This window comes from Fukomys damarensis, unplaced genomic scaffold (genome assembly GCF_012274545.1).
Source record: "Fukomys damarensis isolate Sample0158 unplaced genomic scaffold, DMR_v1.0_HiC HiC_scaffold_9, whole genome shotgun sequence".
In the NCBI taxonomy this organism is placed as follows: Eukaryota; Metazoa; Chordata; class Mammalia; order Rodentia; family Bathyergidae; genus Fukomys; species Fukomys damarensis.
The window spans coordinates 41,589,889-41,600,711 of NW_022900921.1; the positions used below are offsets into that span (position 1 = coordinate 41,589,889).

Genomic DNA, 10,823 nt, shown 5'->3' on the forward strand with positions numbered 1-10,823 from the left:
AAAAAAAAAAAAAAAAAAAAAAAAAAAAAAAAAAAAACAGTTCCCTTTTGCTTCAAACCCACTTATCCCATGGTTCTTGCCACTTTCTGAAGCAGCTCTGGAAGTCCTCTTTTGTGAGGGTCATACAAGGTGAGATTTTTTAAAACTACAGTGAATGCTGCTGCTGCTCAGTGCCATCTGTAGAAAGGCAGCTCATAAACACATCCTGCTGTGTCCTCATCCACCTCATTTGCCAGACCTGCCACCGTGTGACTTCCGGCACTTTCTCAGAGTCAAAATGATCGTGAAGGGGAAACATGTTGAATCAACTGAGGACATGGAGGCAACCACAACAGCACAACTAAAGATACTCAAAAAGGACTTCTGGAAGTGCTTCTAGAAAGTGGCAAAAGGGCCAGGGATTTAGCTCAGTGGTTCCACTGCCTGCCTCGCAAGCACAAGGACCCAAGTTTGACCCCAGTACAAAGAAAATATATACTTTGAGTCTTCCTTTGCATAAAAGCAATATCTGTTTGTAGTAGGAACAACAGAAAAAGGAAAAAGCCGCCCATAACTCCGCCCCAGGGACCTAAATATATTGCCATTCAGTGGTGGGGTCTCCTGCTCAGCCCCTCGGCTGACTGTACACTGTCCCCACAGGGAAGTCGCACCTGGCCATCGTACAGAAGGTGAACAACGAGGGCGAGGGTGACCCCTTCTACGAGGTGCTGGGCCTGGTCACCCTGGAGGACGTCATTGAGGAAATCATCAAGTGTGAGATCCTGGACGAGTCCGACATGTACAGTGAGTTCTACCCTCTCCATGGCCCTGGACCCCTCCCTAGCTCCCATCAGAAGTCAGTGTCCCTAGGTGCAAAGGCTGGGTCCGGGGACATGGAGGAGAGGGAGAAGGCTGCTCACCCCATCGTTCCCCCAGCAGAGCTGGGAGCTGTGTCAGGGCACAGTATCCTCAGGTCCAGTCCTTGCTCTAGCAGCTGACAACCGGAGCCGGAAACGGGTGTCTGAGAAGAACAAGCGCGACTTCTCTGCATTCAAGGATGCTGACAATGAACTCAAAGTCAAAATCTCACCCCAGCTCCTCCTGGCTGCTCACCGCTTCCTGTCCACAGGTAAGAGGCAGCTGAGGACCTCCTGTTGCTGGTGAGAGGTGTCCAGGAGGAGAAGACTGGGCCTCTAGGGCCTTCCCTCTGGGGAGAGGGACCAGATGCCTCTCTCTGGACTAGCTATTTGCTTGCTATTATGGGCTGTTGGTATGAATGTCTGGGGTCAGATAAGTTAGTTTTGAAAATAATCACTGGGAATCTGGATGTGGTGGCACAGTCCTGTAATCCCAGCACTTGGGAGGCTGAGGCAGGAGGATCGCTGCAAGTTCAAGGCCAACCTGGGCAATATAGTGAGTTCAATACCACTCTGAAGTACATATTGAAACTGTTTCAAAAAACAGAAAGAAAGACAAATAGACAGACGGACAGACAGATGGGCACTGGGCTCCTAAGCACCCCAAGCCCATCCCCAGTGTGGACCAGTAAGAAGAGGCTTGCATGGGACAGCATGCACCTGTCCCACTCACTGGCCTGCAGAGCCTGAGTTCCCTTTGCCTGTGTCCTGCCTCTCACAGGAATGGATCTCTATATCAAAGACAATTTTCTCTTCCCACCCCAATTCCAAGTCCCTCCCCCCAGAGAGAAACCAGGGTGACAGTTTAGAAAAATACCTGCTGAGCCCCCAGGCATGTTGGTGCATTATCTGTAATCCTGGCCCTGAGGAGGCTGAGACAGGAGAATCATTGTGAATTTGAGGCCAGCCTGGGCTCCATAGTGAATTCAAGACCAGCCTGGAATACACAGCAAGACCCTGTCTCAAAAAAGGAAAGGGAAGGGGAAGGAAAGGAACGGAAAACCCCTGCCTACACTTCTTACACCCTGGGCCAGTGTCCTTCGCTGCCCTTGCTGCAGGTGCAGTGCTGCCCGTTGTCATCCTGCTGGGGCATCGATGTTGATGAGGGTGCTGTGGCAGTGGTTATAGGACATCCGCAAGCATGTTCCACATGCCAAGAACGCATCCTGCTGTAACCTCTCATGGACGCTGTGAGGTTCCCATCCATTTCACAGATGAGAGCCTGAGGCGAGTCCAGCACTTGCCAGAATCACAGGCTGTCAGTACAGAGCCGCTCCAAGCCCAGGCAGTCACAGACCCGGGTCCCAGCTGTCAGAGCCACCCTGCAGGGAAGGCATCCCCCGCAGGCCAGGACGACCACCTGGGCCCGAGTGACGTGCCCTCCCTCCTGCAGAGGTGCCCCAGTTCATCCCCTCGCTGATGTCGGAGAAGATCCTGCTGCGGCTGCTCAAGTACCCTGACGTCATTCAGGAGCTGAAGTTTGATGAGCACAACAAGCACTGTGCCCGCCACTCCCTGTACACGCGGAACAAGCCAGCTGACTACTTCGTGCTCATCCTGCAGGTGCGCGGTGCCCGCCCAGCCTCCCTGTCCCCCCAGCATCACCTGGCCTTGACCCTGCCGTGACCCTGCCGTGTTCTTTCAGGGCAAGGTAGAGGTGGAGGCAGGGAAGGAGAACATGAAGTTTGAGACGGGTGCCTTCTCCTACTACGGGACCATGGCCCTGTCCTCGGTCCCCCCTGGTGAGTCCTCTGCCCTGCGCCCAGGAGGGCAGTTGGGTGTCCAGGGGGTGTGTGGCTGGGGGCGGGGCAGCCAGACCTGGAGGAGTGGAAGGGGACTGAGCCCAGCGTGGGCAGCGGAAGCTGTGCCCTGAGGCGGTGAGGGCCTGCTGTGGGGAAGGTTGTGCCACTGAGAGGCACTGGCATCCGGCTGTCACAGGAAGTAGGACGCAGGCGGCAGCCCCCTGTGAGATTAGGATGAGCCAGCAGGGCCAGTCAGCCCCAGGCCCTACTGCTACAGCATAGGGACAGGGACAGAACAGGAGGCAGCAGGGCCACAGCCTGCCTGCTGGGGTATGTGGCAGGTAACTTTGGTCTGGGGTCTCAGCCATGTGCCTTGGAGGCTGAGCGGGGACTGGGCTCAGCCAATGCCTGTTAGGGCCCAGAGAAGAACGCTGTGGTGCCCTCTGCCTCTGCAGTCCTGGTGGCTTAAGTGGCACCCAGCTGGCTTGGTGCCTCCCGTGAACCCCCTGGGAAGGAGAACAGCGCCCCTTTGGTGCTTGGCTTGCCTGCTCCGTCTGTTACTGTCCCTTGACCAGAAAGGCCCCATGAGGGCTGCCATGGTGCCATGAGCTTCCATGCTGCACCTCTCCATAAGGATAAGTCCGGTGTTGCAGATACCTGGGGTGGGGTCAGATGTGGCTCCCCTGGGAACTCAGGGACAGGTGGATGTTGCCCAGATGCTCCTGGCCAGAGAACACTTGCCTACCACCTGACTGGTTTGGAAGGGCTTTGGGGGAAAGATGTCCCCCAGTGCTGCCTCCGCTTGGGGCCTGGGCTCTGTCCCTGCACCCCTCGCCCTCAGATGCCCCTTGCAAAGTGGCAAGTAGCAGCAGTGACTGCCCATCTCCTTACCCTGCTCAAGGGTGGCTGTGTCCTTATCCTGTGGCCCAGTCTTGCCTCCCACCCACCCAGGCTCTGACCTCCTCCTCTTCTGCTCCAGCACCTTCCACTCTGGTCGGGTGTCCGCCTGGCAAGCGGAACTCCCTGCTGTCCTGGCTCGCAGGTAACAGGCATGCTGGGGAAGTTGACACTGCCACCTTCCGTCCAAGCCATGCTCTGCAGCCCCATTAACCTTGCCCCACAGACCTGGGGCTCCCGCTGGGTAGGCTTGCGGGCTGGCATGATTGGTTTGTCTTCTTGGCCCAGGGCCCAGTTTCAGGGTGTGTTGCTGCATTCTGGAATGGCTTATCCAGAGGTCCTTCATTCCTGGAGAAGGTGTGGACACGCACACCCCCTGGACAGAAAGATACCCAGAGGGTAGGAGGGGAGCACAGGTGAGGGAAGCCAGCTCGTCAGAACTGCTAGCCCAGCCACCCACCAGCCCTGGCACATGGATGTCATCGCATCTGTGTCCTAAAACCTTCCTGCCGGTTCCCACTGTAGCTGAGGTCTGTCTGTCCCTTCAGGGTGGGGAAGGCAGGTAGAGGCACAGCCCCAGAAACGTGACCTGACTCCTCCTGGCTTGGCCTCCTCATCTGGAGTCAACACTGGACTGGGGTCGGAGTGCTGTAAGGAGCAGTAAGTGACAGAACTGGGGACACAGGTGTGCTTAGAGCTCAACTCCTATGATTCCTTTCTTTTCTTTTTGGTGTGGTTTGAAATAGTGTCTCTCTGTGTAGCCCAGGCTGGCCTTGAACTCACTATGTAGCCCAGGCTGGCCTTGAACTTTTGGCAGTCCTCTTCCCTCTGAAGTGCTGGAGTTATAGGTGTGTGCTGTCATCCCTGGCAATTCTTATGATTTCTGTCTTTTCTGTTATAATATACAGTGTAGCCTTACAGTCACAAATCACATGATGTTTCTGTCCGGGGCTGGGTTCCATTCCTGTTACTCAGAAGCCCAGGGACAGTGCAGAACAGACACATTCAGGTTGAGGCCACCTGGCCTCCTGCATCCCCCCGGCACAGAGGGGCCCTCATCGCTGTGCCCTGGGCTGCAGAGCCCCGCCTGGATGGAGTGTCTGAGCTCCTTGGTCCTAGCAGTTCTACAGCCCATCGCCTTAGTCGCCTTCCAGCTCATCTTGGTGTGGTTGAGTTTTTCCTCCTTTTTGTCCCTCTGGTACAGGGGGTGGAACCCAGAGCCAGAGCTGCACCTTTGAATTTGAGACAGAGTCTTGCTAAGTTGCCCAGGCTAGCTCCAGCTTTCAATCCTCCAGCCTCAGCCTCCCAGAGAGCTGGGATGACAGGCATGTGCCATTCTGCTTAATGTCCCAAAGCATACTGCACTATTTTGACCTTCTGTTTCACAAATAATAAATGAAAAGGTGACTTGGAAGAAGTCACCCACTGTCCTCTTCAAACTCCACTGGTGAGACTGCAGATTGCCTGCCTCTTATCTCACAGATGGCCAAGAAGCTGTGCACCCCAGCTTGGAATCCTATCGCTTTTAACTAATACGGGAAAAGACATGCTTTTCCACAAACCTCCTTGTCAGCACACGCAGAGTTCCTTACCGATTCTCTGCTTCATTAGTATTTGTTGGAGGAGTCTTTATTATAGATGACAGTCTGACTTTTAAAGACTTAATTCAAAACACTTTTCTGTGTTTAAGATTATGCCCTTGCCAGGCATGTTGGTGCATACCTCTGATCCTAGCACTTGGGAAGTTGAGGCAGGAAGGTCACCCTGAGTTTGTGGTCAGCCTGAACTACACAGTAAGACCCTGTCTCAAAAAAACAGAAAAATCTATCTGTGATGATGCACACCTATAATCCCAGCATGTGCGAGGCTGAGGCAGGAAGATCACTGTAAATTGGTGGCTACATAGTGAGACCTGTCTCACCCCCACAAAACAACAACAACAACAACAACAAAAAAAAAAAAACCCACAACGACAACAAAACCCAACCAAACTAGAAAAAAGAGGGGAAAAAAATGGATATTTTCAGAAATAAGATTACCAACTAAAATGACCCTATTTTTTGTTATATTTATTGCTTTGTTTAAATCATAAAAGTAACAAGTTATTCGGAAAACAGGAAACTGAAAAGTCTTGAGAAAATTAAAAAGCACCACAATGTCATTGTTCAGGGACAGTATTTTGCTGTCTGTCTCTCTAGAGCCCTGTTTTAACAGGTCAGCTCACTCACTGTGTTGGTTTTAAATTCAGCTCCCTGGGTCAGGAGTGCAGCTTCAGTTGCCTGGCACTTTCTCTGCCTACATGAAGCCCTGGGTTCAGTCCCTAGCACTGCAAAAGTGAAACAAGTAAATAAGTAAATTCATTTCCCATTCCTAGAGTGTAAGCACTAACTACAAGCATCCCGTTGTTCAGGTAATTAATGTGGAATGCTAAATGATATCCCTAATGTTTGTGGGATCTGTTTTTTCCTTCTAGAACCTAGTGAGAGGAACCCCTAAGTTGGCTGCTTTCACAAGCCCTTCTGATGATCCTCGACTTCCTACTGGGGTGTGACCACAGCCCAACTGTAGAACAGCCAGACTATGTTTTCCAGGTTTTATAAACGAAAGGAAAAGTGTTGCTCAGGCTCCAGATAAGGCATTACTAAATTTGGCCAGCAGTGGTGAAAAGTCTGGAGGTCATTGAATCTCTGGGTTCAGCACATTTGCTGTCTCTGCTGAGTTGTTAGAATAGCTAACTTAGTAGTTGGCACCTTCCGTAGTTAACTAAAGCAAATCAGCTGGATGCACTTCCTGTTGGTTTAAACAAGCCTGCATAAGCCGGGCGTGGTGGCACACGCCTGTAATCCCGGTACGGGAGGCTGAGGCAGGAGGATCTCTGTGAGTTCTAGACCAGCCTGGGATACATAGTGAGTTCCAGGTCAGTCTCAACTACATAGTGAGACCCTGTCTCAAAAAACCAAAACCCCAAATAAATAAATAAATAAACAAGCCTGCATGGCCTCACAATTAACTTCTTTGTGTACCTCATTGTTCCGCTTCTCAAAACTCAGAGCCCTGGCATTCAGGCCCTGGGCACTTTTTCTCTTCCTCCTCTGAACTTGAGTCACACTGTCATGGTCCGTGGTCTAGAGGCCTGCTGTTGCTGTTGCTGTCACTGGTGGCCAGGAGAGGCTGTGCCAGCCCCACCCCTGGGGTGCTATGAGATGGCCCGCTGCCTCTCCAGCCTATCACTCAGAGGAGTGGAGACTGAGTTCCCTACACTTAAGCGCACCCTGTGAGGACACTGAGGGTGTGACAGGTGCATGGTGTTTACGGGGAGACAGTGCAGACTGCATACTCTTCCTTTTGTGATGCTTTTTTTTTTAATGTACAGTTGTGTCCCATGAGACCAGTACAGTGGCTTGTCTGTCATGTGAGAGTAATCATGGTGTCACCATGACTGATGAGTCCTTGGGGTTAAATGAGGGGTTTTATAGCCAGCTGCTGTCCGTGTCTTTGGTTAACTTTCTGGTTGCATGGTTGGTTTTGGTGGCTGTTTTAATCCTCGTTGCACGACACTGAGACATGCTGATCGTCTGCCCTGAGGAGGTGAGATCTTGCAGATAGAGCTTCCATGTACTTCTCTGTCCCTGAGAACCACGTCCTGCTCCTGGCAGGGGCACACACACAGGGCTGAGGTCAGGCAGGAGCCTGATAGGGGGACACTGGGGGCTCTAGCCTGAAGGACTCTGCTGTCCCACAGACCGCTCCCCGGCCCACCCCACCCAGCTCAGCCGCTCAGCTTCCCTCAGCTACCCGGACCACAGCACGGATGCGTCCCCCACCACCATGCTGACAGGCAGCAGCAACCAGCTGACCGCCTGTGTACTGAGCCAGTACATCTCAGACTTCAGCGTCCGGGCGCTCACAGACCTGCAGTACATCAAGGTGAGCTACTTTGGCCTCAGGCCAGCAAGCCCCTCGTTCTTTGTTTGTTTGTTGAGACAATGTCTTGCTATGTAGTCTAGACTGGCATGGAACTCATGGCAGTCCTCCTGCCTCAGCCTCCCAAGGGCTGGGATTACAGGCTTATCTCGCTCTTTCTAAGGTTTCTGTAGGCCCCAACTGTTACCCTGCACCGCAGGCCAGTGTAGGGGTCCCCATACACTCATCATTGCCTCCCCCCACCACAGATCACTAGGCAGCAGTACCAGAATGGGCTCCTAGCCTCCCGCATGGAGAACAGCCCTCAGTTTCCCCTGGACGGCTGCACCACATGCGTGGAGAACTCCTCGGAGAAGCCAGAGCTGCCTGTGGTGGACGAGACCACCACTCTTCTCAACGAGCGCAACTCCTTGATACACAGAGCCTCCCCAGAGAATGCCATCTGACAGGAGGGCCCGGGGTCCCCCACCACCCCACGGGGGCCTCCCAGTGGGCCCACACAAAGAGGGAGCCTGTCAGGCTAGAAGGGGTATGGCTAGATGGCCTGTGACTGGACAGCTGACAGCCCCCATGGGACCTCCAGGCAGCTCCAAGGGCAGCTGCCCAGCCCCCAGACCAACATGACCATGGGGAAGCTCCGTGAGCAAAGGCTGTTTTTCAGAGACAATTTCTAAACTAGGCGCATTGCTTCTCTTTTTAAATGTCATTTTGGGAAGGGAAGACAGGGTTAAGGAACTTTATGTAAAATAATTTTTTTTTCCAAAAGAAACTCCAGAAGGGGGAGCATTCCTCACCCCAGGAAGCAATAGCCATAATTGGCTTCCAGCCACACACACCCTGTAGCCCTGTCCCTGGCTTCGGAGCCTATCCCTCTCCTGTGGCAGGGCCCAGCACCCAGGGAAGGCTGGCTCTGGGGAGGCCAGGGACCAAAGGCATCACGGAGACCTGGGTAGCTGTGACCAGGGCCCGAGAACTCTCTAGACCCCAGAAGCTTCTGGAACTCCTGTGTCGACCCCCTGGGGAATCCCCACCCATCGCCTTTCTGAAAGCTCCCCCTTTATGCCAGGGCTAACTCAGGGTGTCAGGCAGGATCTCTGGTTACCTACTCCCCACATCCTGCCCTCCTGTACCAAAAGCATCCCCCTCCATGGGGAGGGTTTCTGGGTGAGAGGTGACCTGCCTGGGGTCCACCTTTTGGTTTCTGGGGTACACTTGGTCATACTTGGCATCTGCTTGTTAGTGGCTACTGCTGCTAATTTCAACCACACCCACAAGGAGAGTCAAGGCTCAGTAGAGCCACCAGAGCCTGCTTTCAGACTCTCATCCTTATCCCCAAGCCCCAGTCCCTCTTGAGGTCTGGGGACAAGAGGACATGTTAGAAGCCACCTAAGCCCATTCTTTATGTCCTTCCTTTGGTGGCTGGCAGAGGCCCAACCTCACAGAGCCTAGGAAAGGAGGCAAGGGAGACCCTGCCGGCTTCCACCTGAGTGACATTTCTCTACTCCTTTCCTCGGCTAGTAGAATCCTGTCATCCCAAGGGCTCTGCTCTCCCGATGCCCAGACAACCCTAATTCCTGCAACAGGGGATGCCATGCCTCAAGCGCACCTGCCCCTGGCCAGACCAAGGCCTTCCCCATTTGAGAGCCTAAAGAGAAGGGGATGGCGTCCGCGGGTCCTCAAGCATCAGGGAGAGACGCCAGCCTGGAGACCTCTTAGGAAGCCCTTAGTTTTCCACAAGAACGGCTTCCTCTTGAATCCCACAGGAGCTGGCAGGTCCGTGATCCTGAGAGTCCTGTGTGCCAGGTGGAAACCACACCGGCCCAAACCTCATGGGCGTGGGAGGAAGGCAGCAGGCGCACACACTCCCACAGCTACCTCTTTGCACACGCATTCACCACCAACAGACTGGTCCCTCGCCCTCCCTCCCCCTACTTATAATCACTTCTTCCAGAGGCTCATGATTATTTCCAAATATTACTGGTCCGATAACTTCCTCCTCCCAGTACCGTTGTTCACTTCCTGTTCCATCCTTGGGTTCCTGGGCTGAGCCATACCCAGAACTGGCCCGCTGCTCATGTCTTCCTGCCTAAGGGGGACCTTTGTAAATGGCATCCAAATGGGTAGGCAAGTCATAGCCACCATAGCAAATGACTCCTATTTATTTTGCATAAGATTTTAATTTGTATATTTTTGTGATTTATTTTGGCATTGTTATGAGTTTGACTCTCGGGGAGTTTTCTTGTTATGACTCTTGTGTCTTTTGTCACAAAACTGATAATATTTGCTAAACAATACATGGAGTTTATTTTTGATTGGTAATAAAAAATGAAATATGTATAAGTCTCGGTGAGTCTGCAGGTTGTGTTGGAGTTCCATCCATATTCACTGTGGTAGAAATAGATGTGACTGTGACTGGCTGTCACTTTATGACAGGACAAGGGGTAATGAAGTCTTCTGAGACCATTTAGCAGTGAAATGCAGGCAGAACCGCAATTTACAAAATATATATAATCAAGATTGTTGTTGCAGGAGTTGGAAAGTAGTGGCCACTAGCAGACAGCACATGTATTTTGCTGCCACTTGCACAGACCTAGAAACTGGATGTTGTAAGCTTTGGCCAGCAGGGACATAAAGACACAAATGATCCCCTCTCCTCTTTGGGGGTGAGGGGTAAACAGATTGGATACAGCAGTCAGATCCTATTGCTTGGAAGCATGTGGTCTTGGCCATACCCCTGCACTGTGTGGTTTTCTACCTGGCCTTTTCTCTATATACTTACTACTGGATACTAAAATAGAGACTGGTGTGTTTTCTGATGTCCCAGCACTAGAATCTCAGCATGAACTTTATCTCATTCCGAGCATAGTCCCCACACTAGAACAGCACCAAGCACGTTGGAGGCAGTTAACGCAGGAAATACCTGTTGCGTTATTGGGTGTTGAGCTGCGGGCGAACACACAGTTCCCACGACCTTAACCCAGTCTAGTCAGGATGGCTAAGGAAGATCAACTGGAGGAAGGGGCACTTCAGGCTAAGCAGGGGTTGGCTAGTGAGATTACAGCCAGTAGCTCAAAAATAAATACCTAAACCGAGCACAGAGGTGCACACCTATAATTCCAGTACTCAGGAGGCTGAGGCAGGAGGATCATTGCAAGTTTGAGGCCAGTCTGGGGTCCACTATGAGTTCAAGGCCAGCTTGGAATACAATGCGAGACCCTGTCTCCAGAAACAAAAATGACAAAAAGAAACTTGTCAAAGGTGAGAGAATCCGTGCGTCTCTGAATCCATGGTGAGTCTCGACTTCCTGTCCTCTGGGACTGTTTTTTGCTGGGATGTGACTTTTCAGGCACATGCTTATTTTGGG

The 10,823-nt window shown here is 52.4% G+C and overlaps 1 protein-coding gene across 1 annotated transcript in view; it reads left to right on the forward strand.

The window, feature by feature from the left end:
• Positions 1-9,750, forward strand: part of Cnnm4 (cyclin and CBS domain divalent metal cation transport mediator 4) — a 38,697-nt gene extending 28,947 nt beyond the window's left edge. The window contains exons 2-8 of the mRNA XM_033761707.1: positions 640-783; positions 974-1,108; positions 2,290-2,459; positions 2,542-2,638; positions 3,618-3,680; positions 7,278-7,462; positions 7,708-9,750. Of these exons, the coding sequence (XP_033617598.1) occupies positions 640-783; positions 974-1,108; positions 2,290-2,459; positions 2,542-2,638; positions 3,618-3,680; positions 7,278-7,462; positions 7,708-7,905 (992 nt within the window). The 3' untranslated portion in view covers positions 7,906-9,750. The remainder of the gene's footprint in view (positions 1-639; positions 784-973; positions 1,109-2,289; positions 2,460-2,541; positions 2,639-3,617; positions 3,681-7,277; positions 7,463-7,707) is intronic.
• The last annotated feature ends 1,073 nt before the right edge of the window (positions 9,751-10,823 follow it).